The sequence below is a fragment of the Camelus bactrianus genome, chromosome 3, assembly GCF_048773025.1.
Source record: "Camelus bactrianus isolate YW-2024 breed Bactrian camel chromosome 3, ASM4877302v1, whole genome shotgun sequence".
NCBI lineage: Eukaryota > Metazoa > Chordata > Mammalia > Artiodactyla > Camelidae > Camelus > Camelus bactrianus.
The window spans coordinates 91,577,966-91,596,794 of record NC_133541.1 but is presented as its reverse complement, the minus strand read 5'-3'; the positions used below and the strand labels follow the sequence as shown (position 1 = coordinate 91,596,794).

General features: G+C 35.9%; 1 protein-coding gene across 1 annotated transcript in view; it reads right to left on the bottom strand.

Annotated features, from left to right (window-relative positions):
- Positions 1 to 18,829, bottom strand: part of ADAMTS19 (ADAM metallopeptidase with thrombospondin type 1 motif 19) — a 222,728-nt gene that overhangs the window by 95,604 nt on the left and 108,295 nt on the right. Inside the window, exons 9-10 of the mRNA XM_045507852.2 lie at positions 6,738 to 6,878; positions 4,968 to 5,118 (exon numbers count right to left, since the gene is read on the bottom strand). Of these exons, the coding sequence (XP_045363808.2) occupies positions 4,968 to 5,118; positions 6,738 to 6,878 (292 nt within the window). The remainder of the gene's footprint in view (positions 1 to 4,967; positions 5,119 to 6,737; positions 6,879 to 18,829) is intronic.

The window sequence follows — 18,829 nt, the reverse complement described above, 5'->3', positions numbered from 1 at the left end:
CTCCAGTGGCCACTTCTTATTGATTCTAGAGAGACATCCATACCTCTGTATTCTTAGCCAGGCTATGCAATTTCAGGCAGCTATTAAGATAACTCAGTGCAGTTGGAGCTGGCTCAGCCACAAGATGCCATATGTCCTAGAGGCACCACATGCTTAGAACTCAGGAACAGAGCCGTCCAAGAAGTTAGCATATTCATGCAGAAGAGTGAATAATTATGGCTGGAGGTCAAGATGTTTCACAAGCATCTCTACAGCTATGCCTTTAAACATTTTGCAGATGTAAGTTGCTATCCTAAGGGTAAATCTGTATCATTAATTTGATCAGCATGCATATAATGTTGGAGTCCCTAGTGCTTGTATATAACTATCTATTAGTAAGAATGGAAAAGCAACATCTAATTCAAATACTATGGACTGACTGCCACTGTGTCATGTCTAAGGTGGTACCAGAAACACACGCTGAAAATCCGCTATGAATCCTTACTCCATGCAGCTTGATACTTATTTATAACGGGGTGGAAATGGGATGATCATGAGGATGCCTGATTAACTCATGGATATGCTGTGAAACACAACCTTATAGGTTGCTGTTTGTGTAGCCATTGAATTAGTATTTTGTAAGGTTATCTTCGTATCCCCTTAACATATTACATATCTAAGAATCAACTATTTCTAGGGCTGAAAATTTAGAGTCATTATTCCATCATTCAGTTGATTCACTTATTAATTAACAAATATTTATTGAGCACTCATTTAGGTGCTAGAGAGACAGTGATAAAAAGGACTGACAGCTCCTTTCATGTCCTAGAGTTTGCCTTCTAGATTTGTTTTGTGTAAAGTCTAGGTGACAGATGGGTAGATGTGGTGACTTCATGTGCATCCACTGGAAGGTGCATGTGTGTGGCTTAATAAGCAGAACTATTTTTTTTAACATTTTTTTATTCAGTTATAGTCATTTTACAACGTTGTGTCAAATTCCAATGTAGAGCACAATTTTTCATTTATACACGAACATACATATATTCAGTGTCACATTTTTTTTCACTGTGAGCTACCACAAGATCTTGTATATATTTCCCTGTGCTATACAGTATAATCTTGTTTATCTATTCTGCGTATGCCTGTCAGTATCTACAAATTTTGAAATCCCAGTCTGTCCTTCCCACCCCCCCCCACCCCCTTGGCAACCACAAGTTTATATTCTATGTCTATGAGTCTGTTTCTGTTTTTGTTTTTGTTTTTTTCAAGCAGAACTATTCAACCTTCTACACTGTTAATTTCTTCCCCTTCTATTTTTAAGTTCTACCTCCTGACGCTTATTATGTATTCAGGTATGCCATGAGAGCTTCAAGCAATAGTGTCCCAAACTGAGTGGGAAAAACATAGCAATTGCATATTCTCAGACTTCGTTTCACTCCCCTTTTCTTCAGCTTGTGAAACTGCTAATCATTTCCACTTGGAAAACTGTCTTCACTTAGTCTCCAGGACCCTACTTTCTCTTGGTTCTATTCCTACCGGTAGACTTCTTCAGAGTTTTAACTGTTGCTTTCTCCTTATCTTCCTAACCTCTAAGTATGATAGTGATCAAGTTCTCAGGCTTGGATTCTTCCCTTCTTTAACTCACTTTTTAGTGTTCTCATTTCGTATCATGTCTTCGGTGTCACCTACTTGTTGGGGACTTTCAGACAGATGCCTATCCTGGACCTACTTAGATCTCTACTTGGATGTCTAACGTGCATCTTAAAATTAAAACATGACCCTAACTCTATTGCAGGGCATCTGCTGTCTGTTTCCTGTTGCTATATTCTCCCCAAGACAAATGCATGGCTGGCTGTCTAACTGCCTTCAGATCTCTAAACAAATGCTACTTTCTATAGGAAGCCTTCCCAAATCACCCCATATAAAACAGCACCATTCGCACCCTCCCATTCCTTGTTGCATTCCCTGTTTTTCTTACCCAAGTTTATACTTCTCCAAAACACTTACCACCAACCGACCTACTATACATGCATTTACTTACTGTCTGTTTCCCCCAACTAAAATGTAAGCTCCATGAAGGCAGGGCTTTGTTTCCTGCTGTTATAAGTATATAGAACAGTGCCTCAAAGTAGATGGAACTCAATAAATACTTGTCAGATCAATAACTGAATTTTTAAATAATCTCTTCAAAGTCCCTATCAATCTACCTTCCCACCCATCCACCTGCCTACCTACCTACTCACGTAACTACTTTCCACGCTTTGCATGTTGCACTAATTTGGGATGGAAATGATGATTTTCTTGGGCAGTATCGGAATGCCACTTTGGATTTTGGGAATCATAGAAGCCCAAGCTCCTAGCCCTAGGAGACTCTGAAAGATGATGTAGTCCCACTTTCTTGCTCTACAGACTGTGACTCAGAAAGAAAGAGAGCTCTGACTACGGTTACACAACTAATAAGGGGCACAACCACTTCATGCCTTTCCAGCCGAACCTGGACTAGGAGGTGCTGCTTTTCCTGGGCTGCCCAAGGCATCCCAATCCTTTCTGGTATCATTTTTATACCGTCCTTGATAGAGATGACGCACCGAGAGAACTGGAGAAAACCTTAATAAAAATGTCACCTATATGCAATTTCAGGGGGAAAAAAGGAGAACATTTCTGGATACTTAAAACCTAAAACTTAATTCTATTTGCAAAATGTCTAGTTTAAAACAAGGCACATTCTGGGATACTGAGAAACAGATTGAACACTCCTTAATAAATAGTTATGCTTTCAGAGATAGAAAAAATCCATACAAGTAGGTTAGTGAGAAATGACCATATAAACAGAGCTAGTAGCCTGGAAAAATAAAACAATCAATAAAATAGTTCTTAACCCTGATGGTACCGGTGTTGTAACAGATAAAACAAATTCAGTCTAACACAGGCTCCCCTACAAAAGCCACAATGGAAAGAAGTGTGGAAGGGTCAGTAGGTACAGTGGTTACAATATACTCTGTTCTTCAGATTTCTATCTAACCCTTCCTCTTAGTAAGTGTAATAACTTAATTGTGTTATTTAACTTCTACAGGCCTCACTTTGTTGATATTTAAAATAGGAGTGAATAATAGCTACGGCATGTAATTGTTGTAAGAATCAAAATAGATCATAAATATAAATGATTTGCACACTGTGGCATCTATTTTAGAGTTCAAAATATTGTGGAATGGAACTAGTAAAATTTAATCAACTGCAATATATAATTAAAAATAATTTCTAAAAACTTTTAAAAATACTGTTTATGAAAAATGATCTAAAATCTATCAAAGTCATGTTTGTAGTTGATCAGTTGCTGAATTGCTCTACCATTTGGGGTACTTGGTAAAACATGGACACCTTCTATTGATCAACTTTATCAATTTTCTATACCACATGGACTGAAACCACCTCCTAGGCAGAAGTACAACAGTAATTACAGACAGTCTACTCTATTTTCTGAAACAATGCTAATTTCAGCATGTAGACACGTCTACCCACAAAACCAAACTTGAGTATCTCAAAACATTCATTTTACCATGAGGATTTAAGAAAGAAGACTGTCACTCAAGTTTTGACTATCTGAAGGCCTGGAGGTGAGAGCAGAGTGAACAAGAAGACTGGCAGATGAGATGAGAGAGGTATTAGGACAGATCACACAGAGCCAACTATGCTACTGTGGTAATGATCACACCTGAAGCCAAGTTCCAAGGACCCATGGGTCTGTCACATGTGAACCCTTGGATATCTAGAAACAATCACACACCTATAAGAGTTCCCTCTGAGGTCTACTTCTGCCAGATGACTACTACAGCCTACACCTCCTTTCACGTGTCACATTCAGTGCAGATCCAACTTCTTTATACGTTCACTCATTTGAATCTTACATCAAATATTTACTGAGTGCCAACCACGTGCTAGCTGCTGGACCAGATGCCAGAGAAACACTCTCTGCCCTTGTGGAGCTTACACACGAGGCTGGGCAATTAATAAGAGGAAAATAATCAATGAACAAGTGAACAACACTTTCAACAAGAACTACAAAACAGAGAGAGCATAAAGTATGTCATGATACCAGATAATCTTTTCCTTATAATGGATTTTATTTACGTTGCCAGTAATCCAAAACAGCGATATCTTCAGGAAAGCCCAACTCCTTTGAGGCAATCACAGAAAATTAGGTACAGTGAAACACAGCTAACAATTCAGTCTAAGATGCCTATCGGTTTATCCTGAAATACAAAGGGTGGGCGAGTATGGATGCTGGAAAAAGGTAGGAAAAAATGAGCAGCTAGGGGCTGAGCTGCAGGAGGAGAAGAGAAAAGAAAAAAGGAAGTGTAAGTATAGCTAAAATTCTTACATCAATTAAGGTCATTTTGCTCAGTTGTTCAGAGTTCAGAGTTTTCTAGAATGGGACAACTGGCCTCAGTAACTAGTGACAGTTTGAATACAATATACAGACACTGCTTTGTTCCCCACCAGCCATTTACCCTTTCCCTCTGGTTTAATTGTTAAGAAACGTACTCTCGAATTTTGATTCTTATAGAGTATATTTTCAACATTTTATTGCCAGGATTAAAAGATATAATCCTTTCTCCAAAATTACACATTTATATGTTTTTTTTTTTATTATTACATTTCACCCGGTTACCCATCAAGTAAAACAGTAAGAGATTTAAAATAAAAGCATTGAACTGGCATAATGCAAAGACTTCCCTGAATTCAGTGCCGTTTTCCAAGTAGAAATTCTTAGCTCATTCCTCCCTGACACCTATTTCTATCATTTTCAAAATGTCAGGGGAGAAATGCAGAAGCCTTTTCTTAGACAATCCTTCTTTCCAACAGAGCACCTGGGGTTCTCTGGAGCCACAAACTCTAACATGAAGTCATCTTCTTTGCCTCCAGTCAGTACTTCTAAATAATGAGTGTGAACATACATTCAGAAAATCCCACCTGGATTCAACTCTTACCTGCATCTCTTGACAAAAGGAAGCCAAAGGCCCAAAGAGAATCTGACACTGTTCGTCAGCCGTGTACGTCATCTCTGGCAACTTGGAGGGAACCATCACGGAATTGACACTCTGGGGGTTTGTCTGTAGCAAGCAGTTACTGGCCTTTGACCTGGCAACATGCAGATACGTGTAAAATTTTGGATTTAATGCAAAAAGCTGTTAGAATCAGTTAACACAGGAACAGGAAATATTCTGATACTACTAAAAATATGTTCTTACATATTCATAGCTACTATTGAATGCTTATAGCCATTATCCCATACAGGAGAATCATTTATTTATAATTATTAAAATAATCCCAATAACAATTAAAATTGGTCAAGTTACCAGAACATTTTAGTTTATAAAGGTCTTTCATATGGAGTAACTCAGCTAATCTACACTGACACTGTGCGATGGGTATTATTTTACACATTTATAAGATGAGGCAGCTCAGACTCAGAGAGTAACTTGCCCAAAAGTAATGTATAAAGGTGAGAAATCTACTATTTTCAGGGATTTTTAAAAGAATGTATGGAAAGCATTGTCAAGTGACTATTAATAGCATAAATATTTTTGTACTTGAGATGGTACTGCAACTTCCATTTACGAGGTAACATTTAATTTTATCATAGTTCTGATTCACAAGAAGGCAGCTAGACAAAAGCACACACGCATCAGGGCCGACTGAGGGGCTACTGCTGCAGTGAGACGGTGGGTTCAAAACACTGCACGCTCTGAGCACTGTTCTCTATACTGTCATGACGAAGCTCATGCCCAGACGAGACTGCACACATTTCTGCATGGTTATAGTGATGTGACAGGTAATATATTTTAGTAAATTTCAATACTCATTCAACATAAAAAATTAGCTTGCCAATTTAAATGGTCTGGAAAAATACATAAAGTTGGCCTGTGTAGTGAATTTAGCTAGCTGGGTGTTCCTAAATTTCTTACTTATTCTTTTGGATACTTTAAGCCTCCCTCTCTCAGTGACTGACTAGTACCTCACATATCACCTCCTGGTACTATTTCAGCTGCCCCTTCCATTACTGAAGGAATACAGAACAAGAGCTTTAAAATGAAAATTAGAACAGTAATATTCTTTTCCCAACCAGGCAGAAGCTAAGTGTTACCACCATTGAAGGTGCAAAAGAGGAGAATAAAGGACGATTATAATGGTGAAAAATATGTAATAATGAAAAAAGATTCAGAGTTTAGAACTACCACAGTGGAAAGGTGGAGTTTTTGTTAAAGAGGTTCTTTGAGATAACAACCCATGGGCTGAGCCATGAGCAATGAGAATATTTCCACTGTGAAATTTTAAAGAGGAAGCTGGAAGGTATAGCTCCGTGGTAGAGCACATGCCTAACATGCACGAGGTCCTGGGTTAAATCCCCAGTACCTCCACTAAACATATAAATAAACCTAATTACCTCCCCCATTAAAAAAAAAAGAGGCAATTAAATACTATGACAGATCTTTTTTTTAATCATTATATAATTTTCAACCTTACAAATCATCTTGCCAATCCTCTTATTTGAAAATGTGGGAACTAAGAAGCATGGGGGTGAAACAACATGCCCCAGTCCTCACTGTGAGTCAGCAGAGAGCCAGGATTGGAACCAAGCGCCTAGATTCCTCACCCGGCGCCCTTTCTGCTCCCCATCGCCTCCTTCCCAGGCTGGTAGAGGAAGCAGGCACACACATACACGTTGATGACATGACAATGGCAAGGGACCTCAGTACCTGAGAAATCTTTCCAAGTCTTCCTTGCTACATCGGGACCATGAAACATCACCAAGATTTTGTCCTTTAATCCATTCACCAGACATGATATGAAGACCATCAGCACATGACGGGTGGTCATTGTCGTGATTAATGCCCATGCTGGTTCAGAACATAATTAAAATTTAAAAATTATATCAGATAAATATTTTAACCTGTTGATATAAGTGCCATTAAATAACAGCTAAATATGTAAAATGATGGGAGAGAAATTAGTTTTAAAGGTCAAAATAAAATTAGATTTCAGATTGATTTTTAAAATTTTACGATCTAGAAAAAAATCAGTATTTTTATTTAGTAAAAAAGCATTTTTCCCAATCAATCTAGTAAAGAACATGCTCAGTTCACATACATCCAAATGATCTACAGACACATTTTCCACATAGTGGTATGCGGGAAACACATAGAAATAGTGAGTTTTTCTTTAAACACACTAGATTTTTGCTCTGCCTGAAGATCCTTTATTCATTCTTCTATTAAATCTGAAACCACTTTAAACTATTATTTTCCCCATTTGCTTCATTAGACTGTCTTCGCATCATAAAACACAAAGTGTCCCTGGGAAACCTGCGTGCTTCTTTTTCTTTATCTTTTCTATGGAATCCTGAATCTATGGCTTTAAGTTGGAACTCTGTTCTCAAACTTTGACTTACCTTCAACTGAACTCACCAGAAGAACGTTAAATTCACTAGGTCAAACCTCTCTGTACTCCTGTCTTCTCTTTCTCTCTTGTTCTCTTTTTTGTGTGCCTTTTCTAGCCATCCAGTTTGCCAAATCAAGGATCTTCAGGTCATCATTTACTCCTTCCTCTATCAAATTATCAACCACGGTATTTTATTTACTAATTGTTATGGGCAAGCCCTGCCAATCTACTTTCTAAATATTTCTTTCAACTCCCTTCAATTCCTTTTGTTACTATTAAAGAGGGTGATAAGAAATACTTGGTCTTGACAATTACTATGGTAGGCTGACTGGGTTCTGTGCCTCTCTTTGGCAACATTCTCCCTTCTCCTCCTAACCTGCTCCAGTGAGATCTATTTAAAACACAATTAGGCTGCCATTTCTCTGCTTTTCCATTACCTATATAGCAATTTCCAGGTCTTTAACATGGTACACAGTTTCTTAGTCTTCTTCCAAGCCATTTATTGCATTTCTTTTCAGCAACAGCAAATGATTTGCAGTTTCCCAAACATTATGTTGTTTCTTATTCCTTGCAATTTCAATGTGTCATTTTCTATGTGTCATATACCATAAAAAAGGGTTTATAAGCTTGAATGAAACAAGGCTATGAGGGAGCATCTATTATAATACCCTTTTTACTGATGAGAAGACATTTTCCCAAGGTCATACAGTAAGAAAGTGGAAAGTAGTGATGTTTGAACTGAAGAGACGGGCTCTAGAATCACCATTACACATTCGATGTCTATGAATTCTACTCCCTCCCCGCCATATCTAACAATGTCTGTCCCTGGATAAATTCTGCATAATATTTAAGGTTAGTGTAGATTACCTTCAGGAGGTTTCCTTCCACTAAATTCTACCTCACCTATGGGTACCATCTCTTTTTCCCACCACAGGATTCTGTAAACATCATTACTACAGTGTTTTCTACATCGTATCGTTCGTTTTTACTTTCGGTTATCTCTGCAGTTTCTTTAGGATTTAGGAGCTCTCTAAGATCCTAGCATATTGGAATCATACTCTACAAATGATATTTAAATGTTGAACCAAGTCAGCATGTAGAATCACTTCTATTTCAGTAAAAATTTCATACAATCTCCTGTGAATCCTCATAAGGAAGCCATTAAAGTAATTGTTTGTGAGAGAATGAAGACTGATGAAGCAGAAAGGGGAAAGTTTGGTTTTGTACATGTTAAGTCTGAGATGATGGCAAGAGAGTCCAATGCTCCCTTTTCTCATTGTGTAATGATCTAGATAATAACTGAAGTATTCTTTTGTAATAAAAAAATTGTGAATAACAAGAATATCTATATTATATTTTAAAACATTAATAAAAATTGTTTTAGAAGTTGCTGAAGGAAATCACAACTATCCACATTTCCTCATATAAAAATAAAAATTTTCAAGATTATTGAACTACATTTTCAGTTAAATAAATTAAAAATCTGAATCAAAATTGTTAAATGGAATATATTTTTGAAAGCAGAAAATGATATAGGTGGAATTAATTTATGAAGAAGAGTAATGAATTAAAAGTTCATTATGTTTGCTAACTTGAAGACTATGGAAATAATGGTTTAAATAAAACTAAAAATACATTCTTGAATATCATTTTTCACTTTTAGTATTAGAAAAATTCAGCTCTATGGTAAGCTGTATTTCTCTTTCCTAATCTAATTAATGTACTTACATAGGGTCTGTATCAATACATAGAATGATTGACAGAAAGAATAGAAAGAAAAATGTTTTTCTTACTTTAAAGATAAAGAGGAAAAGTAAGAGATGATATAGAGTAGCTAGGGGCCAGTTCACTTACTGAGGTGTAGAGTGAAAGACGTAGGAGTTAAGATTTGAAATGTGTATCTCCCCCTTATTCATGTGACCAGAGGCAATTTAAATAATAATAAAGAAATAAACATGCCTCAGTTTCTTCATTTGTTAAATACACTTTCCTGACTGGTTGTGAAAATTACATGAGGACAATGTAAAATGCCTGGCACAGTGCCTGGAAAATAGTAGGAACCTATAACTTTTTTCTCCCTAACTGGGGCAGTAAATCAGAGAAATTTTATCTTATCTCTCTAATTTGTCAAAAACAAAAAAAAAACAAAAACACAAAGAGATAACCATCCTTAAAGGCAATTTGCTGTGTCTGCTGACTCTAGTGAAAGCAGAAACTTATGGAAAGCCAAGTAAATGATAACGGCAAGAATTTACTTTGTTTGGATGTTAAATCAAAATACGAAATTGTACATAGGGCACAGTCCTCCAGACTGATAAAGATGCCTTCATGCACTAACAATATGGTTCTGATGCAGCCCGACTGCGTCACTGTCTCACCTCCACAAGGGGTTCTGCTGCAGCACACGTCGCTGGGCGACCCTGTTCCAGCAACAGCCACCTGCCCTGTGGAATGGACCCAACCCCTCCATTTGCGGACGTGCAGTTTTTCGAACCATACACAAATGCTATTAGTTTTGAAAGGCAACTGGTCTTTTTCAGAAATAATAAAACTTCTTTAAATAATGTATCCATTTGAGAGAAGGAGAGGGACTGCTTCCAAGATTTAGCAATTTGGACATTTTCCCAAAGCAGTGTAATGTGATTTTCCAAATTGGGAAGATTACAACTTCTTATCCAGATGATCATTTTCCTTTTGGGATCCTGATTCTCATGTAAGAAATTAGCTACAGCCATGGAGAGATCTGATGATTCAAATGTTGTTTATCAGTAGTTAAATTTTCCTAAAGCTATTTAACTTGTAACAGAAAGATTATCATTAAATTGGGATAGGGTGGTTTTTCTTTTTTAACCACACATCTGGAACTATCAAGAGACACTGCTTAGTCCTAATTTTACAGATTTGACATGAAACAATTAATTGTGAATCTTTATCTGTGCCAGTCACCACATTAATCATTTATAAAGATAATATCATTTAATCCTTACAATATCCCCATAACGTTTCTATTATCAGGACTTCTATTTTACAGATAAGGAAAGTGATGAGCTTAATGGTAGAGCCATGACTCAGACCCAGGCAAACAGAGAAAACTTGAAATCACAAAACTATAGATGAAAAGTCTCCATTTATGTCTAAGATTTATTTTCTGAATAATTTAAAATGCTTCCTCTCCATTAGCAAAAATGCACCTTCACAAATACAGTCCCATAACCAAGTCGCACACACTGTATGGAAAACATTCTCGAAGTAAAACATTAGCAACACCTCTCCTCATACTGTGCAATGGAGCTACAGTTTAATAATCTCAGTTTAAATTCATTTTGACAAAGAGCCTTGTGCAAATAAACTCTCCACTAACATTGTACATGGTTGTCAAGTCAACTGAGAAAATATTTTTATCTTATAAAACTTCTCAACTTGTTTAAAAGTTCCTGCCAGGAAGTTTTGTGATATCCTGCGGAAAGCTGGAGAAGCATTTGGATTTTGAAGATGGTCCCTTTTGATGTTTAAAGAGTTAGAGAACATTTATGAATTCGCTCACATTTTTTGGATAATTTGGAAAGGATCCGTTGGTAAACAGTCATATTTTAAAAGAGTAAACTTTTTGCGCTGACTGGATTAAATATTTTGTCATCATATCTTATTTCCCACTAAAAGCCATATAATATATAGAAAAGTTAATTTTAAAAAAGAAACAAATTCACAATGTCTAACTGGAAGTGGATTAGACTTCCATGAAATGACACTTAATTTCATACAATTCAGTGGCTGTATCTGATGTGATGAAACTTCACTGCTGTGTACTCGTGGAAAAAAGCCCAACATTAAGAAATAGGAGATATTTTCATTACTTTTTATATTTTAAATTATTTAAAGCATTTCACTCCGCACAAAACAAATATGTACTTTCACTGGCAATCGAAAGGCAACGGAAAGTAAGTCAGCAACAAGGTAAAAAATGAGAGGTTAAAAAGCAGAGATGCTAAAAGAGCTTCCTTTTGATTTTGCTGTGTTATATGACAGGTTTATCTAGCAATTCAACAAAGGCTTGTTAGACCAGACTAACTGCTGGGTACTGCACTGAGTAGGGTCATAAAAATAACAAAGGTTCAGGTTTTTACTCTCAAGGAGTTTATCATCTACTGGGGTTGGATGACTCAGTTGCTTGCCCTCAGGCAGCTAAAAGATGCCTGGATCCTGTTACTTCTGTGTTCCGTGAAGCTCTCCCATCCACCCACCTTTCTCCACCCCTTCATCCATCAACCTCAAGATAAGTGCTGGTTTCCTCCCTTCCGGATTGTTGTAACCTCTGTCTGACTGACCTCCTGCCCCTTAACTCTTTGCCTTATTAAGCCGTGCTTTAATTAACTTTAATTCCTTATGAAAACGTTAATCCAAAAACTAGTTTCCTAGGTAAAATCTTTCAATTTTCCATGGCAAGCAATGACATTGAAAATGCAAATAATGAATCGTGAACATCAGAATCAGAAGGCTAGTTAAAATGCAGATTCCTGGGCTCAACCCCAACCAATTAAAAGAGAATATTTATACATAAGGCTTAAGAAGCAGCAATTTAACACATTTTCTAGATGATTCTTACTCACTTAAAATTCTGAGAATCAGTGAGCTATAGGATAAGATCCAAACATTTTTATCCTGTTTTTCAGAGGATCAGCAGACTGATTTCAATCTCATTTCCACAGGAACAGTTAATTCCAGACTAAATTTTTGTACAGTCCATTTCTATCAGAATGCTTTCCCAGCTTACGTGTATTTACAAATGTAACTCAAATTTTAGGACCTTTAACTCTTCAGTAAATTCTAGCACATATTTCTTATGATCCTTAACTTTTGTAGCCTTCAAATATATGGCATGTAAGATATCAAGACTATCTTCAATTTCTGGTCAATTTCAAGTAATATATACAAACTATCACCACCCAGAATTTAAGAGAGTAAGAATTATCATATTTTCTTTTTAATTCATTGAATTATTCAGTTCAATACCATATCAAATATCTATAGATTTATCCACAGCTATAGAATCATAGAAGCAACTGAATATTCCATAAATTTGATGAAAAGTTGAAACTAATGTGGCCTCTTACTGACTTAGAGAAGCCATAAGCCTGCAAGGTCTACAGATGATCTGCTCAAGGAAGGTTGCTTGCATTACTCTAGACCATACATTTGCCAAAATGCATTAGAGAAATATACACAGAAAGCCAGTTCTCGCATGGCCATTCATTAGCTGGGTGATTTCCCTCCTCCTCCACCTACTCGCTATGACATCCAAACCTACATTTGGAGAGAATCTGGTACGGGAATGTTGCCACATCTCTACTGGCTGAAGTCCCATTATGATTATTAACTTGGACAAACTACTTATGCTAACTGGTATCACCGTCTAAATAAAGTATCAAATACAAAAACCGGGCTAGTGGTCTACAACTATCACTGTAATAAGTACACTTCTTGCCAGTCCAGTAAAAATTCTGAAGGATATAAAATCACTCCTTAAATGAATAGAGAGATGCATGGCCAAGAATGGCTGAGAATCTTTTTACATCAAGCATTCATAAAAATAATTATATTACTACCACAAAATTCTTCCTCTTCTTTATTCTACTCTGTGTTACGTGTCGACCCACGCGCCACGCGATTAGAGCATCACCAATCTACCAATGAGCCTTGAAAGGAAGGGAAACTCAGCCACATTTTAGGAAAGAAGAAAAGTAGTACAGACAGACTGGCCCAGAGTTCATTCAGCGAGTAGCTGGCATGACAAGAATTCAAGCCCAAGTCTGCACTGCTCTAATCCGCTTCTCTCTCACCTGCCCACTGAGGAGTTTCTAACCTTAAGGAAGGCACATGTGCTAGAGGAAGACTTCCACTGTGTGGAATTCTAAAGCGTGCATTATGGAAACTGTGAAATGAAGCCATTACCGATTTTAGTGGGTCAATGAACATTAATTACAAAACAATTGATTTTGAACATTTTAAAGAGCAATGGATTTCTAGAAACAAGAGTATATTTGTTTTTGTCTATTGTAGGAATCTGTTATTTTATCTGTTTCCCATCCTAACAGTCCTAGATAATGTTTTGCCTTTCTCTTCATTTCTTATTCACTGAATGTTTGTCTACTCTCCCTTCAGAACATGTCCTCTCTTTCTTGTAACAGATACACTGAGGGACATCAACGCAGAAGGAAAGGCAAACACTGTATTTCCTTCCAAAAGGGATTCTCAGGCAAGATGAGAGAGATTAGCCAAATTTATCTTTACAGGATGCCTCCTGGGGCATATGCCAGCTTCTTAGTGAATTAGCAGAATTTTAAATGGTAGTATTGCTAAAACTGTTGGAATTGCCCCTTAGAAATCTATGACTTCAGGACTTGCATGGAATAGCTGAACAGGTCTGATCCAGGCTTCAAAGTAAACTCATCATATCATCAAACTGATACATAATTTAACTACTGTATTTGTACATAGTTTATCTTATTTAAGCATCAAAATATCATGTACCAGAAAGGAAAAATATGTTACCATATTTATACTTTTAGTCATAAAACCATATTCTTTTACTCAGACAAGGCAAATGCATTCATTGACCCGAAGGAATTCCTCTTTCCCTACTTCTGGAACTCAAATGCTTTCTGCTCTGGATCTCAAGGTAATTGTCCAACAGAGGAATATTCATATAACATACACTTCTTCAATCATACAATAAACGTTTGCATGCCTATGAACACAATGCACTCTATTTAGTGCTGTGTGAGAAAAAATGTATTAGTTGGTAATCCTATTTTTATAGAGGTTGTTGTCTAGTAGAGAGTGTGTGTGTATGTTGTACATGTGTGTGTAATATCAGTATAAATCAGTATATATTAGAAATTAAGTGACAAGTGAGACTGTCAATAAACAGTGCAAGGGAATTAAAAAAGGAGATATATTTCCAGTTGGACTTTCGTGTCTAATTTCACGAAAAGGATTACATTTGTCTTGGCCACTAATGGATAAGTAAAACTGAAAAAGGTAGGGCTGGGAGTTAGCTTAAAAAAAAAGCATTAATAAAGATACGAAGCTTGAAAATGATGGGTTGTTTGCATTCATGAAATACAAAATTATTTCTATTCTCTAGATCGTAGATAATCTAGAAATAGTAGATTATAAGGTTAGAAAGATGGATTGGGACCACTCTATAAAAAGTAATGAATCTAAGGCTACAGAACTTGCAGTCCCTTCATTAGGAGGTAAAGGACAATAAAGATCAGGGCTACAATTCAGGAAGCTGCATCTGACTAATGTAGCAGACAGAGTGGAAAGATGAGGTGCTAAGGCAAGAAGACCAATGAGGTGGGTACTGCAGGAGTCCAAGCCTGGAGGAATCACAGAAGAGGGAATGGACAGATGGGATAACTATTTCAGATGAACAATGAACAGAATTTGAAAATTGATTATGGGAAGAACTTAAATGGTAAGAGTTAAAGATGTTTCAGATGTCTCAGCTGAAGAACTGATGACAATATTGATGCCAATAAATAGAAATACAGGTGTCTGAAGAAGTGGGTTTATAACCTCGCCCTATCCTTGGTTCTATCCAAACACAATTTCCATCAGAGCATGTGAGCAAATGTTGTTGATTTCAAAGGCTTACTAGTTACAAGGCATCTGCATTCTTGGTACTCTGGCCATACTTAAAACTTAAGCAGGTGCCCCATATATTTATTGCCTTCAAGGAGCTAACTTTGCATATTTATTGCCTCATTGGCCTCTCAGTTCAGAAGAAACTGAACTGAAGTAGAAAAGCCATGTCTCTGGGCCAAAGTTTTAGTAATATCTGTTAGTCTTTTCCCCCGGTTCAAAAAAGGAAAACAAAACCCAAAAACATAGGGAAAAAAAGTTCTGTGTTTTTATAATGATCTCATTTGTAAGTAATTTCCTCTAACTTATGTAATTTTATCCCACTCATCATCTCTATAAAGTAGGCCATCTAATTATCATATGAGATTCTTAATCAGGAATTAAATTGTGTATGTTCAGTGCAGTTTCTTTTAACTTGTAAAAACACAGGAGTCTGCTAGAGCTTTTTTATTTTCTTGACACTCTACGATAAGTATCAATTATCACAAATGTGCTAAAGTCAAACTACAAAACTGTTCATCTACTGATTTCAGGACAAACAATTTTGTCCACAACCTATGTCCTTTGTATTACTTCAAGGATATAATACATCTTAAGAGGGTAGTTTTTATAATTAAGAAAAGAAAGCACTGAACCATCAGCTACTAAATGGTCAAAAAAAAAATAAAGACTATTTTATTAACGTAAAACAGTGACCATTTTCAGGTTCTTAAGATTACTTTTATTGGCTACATGTTTTTAAAGTAATGAGAATAAATTCAGCAAGTCAGAAAAAGATAAGACACTCAACCATTCTAGTAAGCAAAGAAAAACAAATACAAATTAAATTACAATTTAAAATGTGCTATACTTAAAGCTGGCAAAATAAGCTGAAACTGTATTCACAAGCAGTCCTCTATTTAAATTTGTACAAATATTGCTACATGGCCTCCAAAAACAGCACACCACTTTCCACTCCTCAAAAACGTGTGAGGGTATCTGTCTCCCCAGATAGGCCAATACTTTTCATTCACTTACACTGTCATCAGAACATCATTTACCAGCTATTTGTTGGGCAAAAACGAAGGATATTAGAGATAAAATGTTGAATAGCAACAACAAAAACAAAATAAGACAAGACACAGTCTCTGATCTCAAAAAGCACAGTCCAATTAGAGATATAGACATCAAATAATTAGACAAATGATGTAAACCTGCAACTGTGAAAAAATTAGAATGAATACTATATAGAACTTCTAAAAGCACACATTAAGAGATTTAACCTACCCATGAAGTAATTCTCTGAAGAAATGATGTGAAAGAAGGAGAGAAAATGAGGGAAGAGGGCAGGAAAAGTTTTCTTGCCAAGGGAAGCATGTGGTCCTTAATAGCAGGAGTGAATATGGATTCATCCGTGCAGACTGGTAGCTGAAAGAATTGTGGTGGTCTGAACGTGTATTAAGGACACTAGGATTTTTTTCACATAAGCCATGGGTACATCTCAATGAGCTATGTGGATATATCCCTTGCCATTTTTCCAATGGGGCTTTGGTCATTTTGCTAATTGATTTTTAAGAGCTCTTTTTTATTAAGGAAAATATTACTTTGTCATACATGAAGCAAATACTTGCACTGACTGTGATTGATCTTCTGACTATTGTATTTTTTCCCTTATGTTGATATTTAAATCCAAGTCACTAATTTTGTGTGACTTCTCCTTAGATATTTCTAGATTTCATACATAGAATCATAGACATTCTCTGTTAAAGAATAAAAAAAGAAAAGAAGTCAACAAAACAAAAAAAAGCTCAATGTACAGACACATTCTGGAATGTTCTGTAATGTTTAAGGTAGAGAATCAAATTCCTGTTACTGTTCTCATGGAATGATTCATTTCTTTCCACTGATTGCAGGTGCAGCTTTTATTACATGCTACATTTCCACATCTTTTCCTATTATAAGTGGATTTTTTAAAACTCTTTCATTGACTTGTCTGTTTATTTAAGTACCAGCACAAACTACTTTATCTATTCCGAAATGTATTAATATCTGACAGAGCTAACCCTGTCCTTCACCACCACTTTTTTCTTTTTTTAACAAGAAATTTCTTATGTTGGGTTTTCCATATGGACTCTATAATCAGGGTGTCTAATAAAAAATTCTGTTGACATTTTTGGGCAGATTACATTAATTTATATATAGATAATTGTCATTTTATAAGATGGACTGTTCCTATCCCAATCCAGGAAATGTCTTTCCATTTATTTAAACCACTTTTATGACTCTCTATGTGGTTATAAATTCTTCTTTTTATAAGTCTTCTACATTCCTTTGGAAGTATATGCCTACGTATTTTATTTTTTTTATTTTTATTTTACTTTTTACTATCTTCAATATAAGTGGAATTTTTTTCTTTGTTTATAGTTTGCAAGTGTCTGTTATTCATGTATTGGAAAGCAAACATTTTATACGTAGTTTTGCAACAGGCCAATAAAATTCTCTTATTGTGCTGACAGATTTTTTTTAGCAAATTGTCTCAAGTTTTCCATTTATACAACTGATGCTCATTTTGCCCCTTCTTTCTAGTTTTATATTTAAAGTTATTAAATATTTTCACAAAAACCAATGTATGTAATACATATGTTTACACATACTATATGTGTGTATGTCTGAATCTAAATAACTTAGGTATTAAGGGAAATTATCACACAAACAGCAAACTTAAAGGCTAATTCTAAGATCCACGTCCAACTTCCCTATCAGATCTCATGCCTCCACTTCAAAAAGAAGGCACACACAAAATGCGTGCTGCTGTAGAAATCATTCCAATCCTGAAGTCCTAAAGAGCATCTCCTATACTTTCTCTTTCATCTGTGATATATCAGTCTTTATTTTACCCGGAGTTGATTTTTAGGAACGATCTAAAGAAAGTGTTCAATTTTATTTGCATACTTGTCAGAAATCAAATGTACCATCACATTTTGCAGAAAAGTCAACCTTCTCTACTGATCTGCAATGACAGCTTGGTCAGACATCAGGCTCTCACGTATGGCGTGGAGCTGTTATGACTCTATTTCACTGTATCGGTCTGGCTATCGACACACGCATGACTGGCAGTATCTTAGCTACTAAAGTCTCACGGCAGGTCTTGATTTCTCTTTGGGAAAGATTCCCACATTATTCTCCTCCTCATCTTCTTCTACCTTTGCCTCCAGCTTCACTGCTTCCCCCAAGACTGTTTTGGCTATTTTGGCTATTTGCACTTCCATATAAATTTTGGAAATATTTACCAACTTACATAAAAGTATATTTACTGGAATTTCCATAAACCTCTAAATCATTTACAGCAGAACTGACATCTGCAAGATATTACATTTATCCACAAACATAGTATATTTTCATTTGATACAGGTTTAATTTAATGAATTTTAACAGCGGTGTATAGTTTTCTATCTTTTACGGGATTCATTACTAAGTACTTTGTGTGTTCTATTGCTACAGTAAATAGTACCCTCTTTTTAAATGATATTTCGTATTTTTGTGTTGACAGTTTTTCATATGTATCTTACAGCCAATAAACTTACTAAACTCATCAATTAATTCCATGTACTTTACTTTTGCATTATATCATGTTTCTATGTAGGTAATCACATCATTTGCAAATTAAAATGGATTTCTTTCTTCCATTCTCATCCCTATACATTTTATTTATTTTTCTCCCATGCTGTTACTTTTTGTACCCCAGTACACACATGGAAGCAGATATACTGACAACTATGATTTA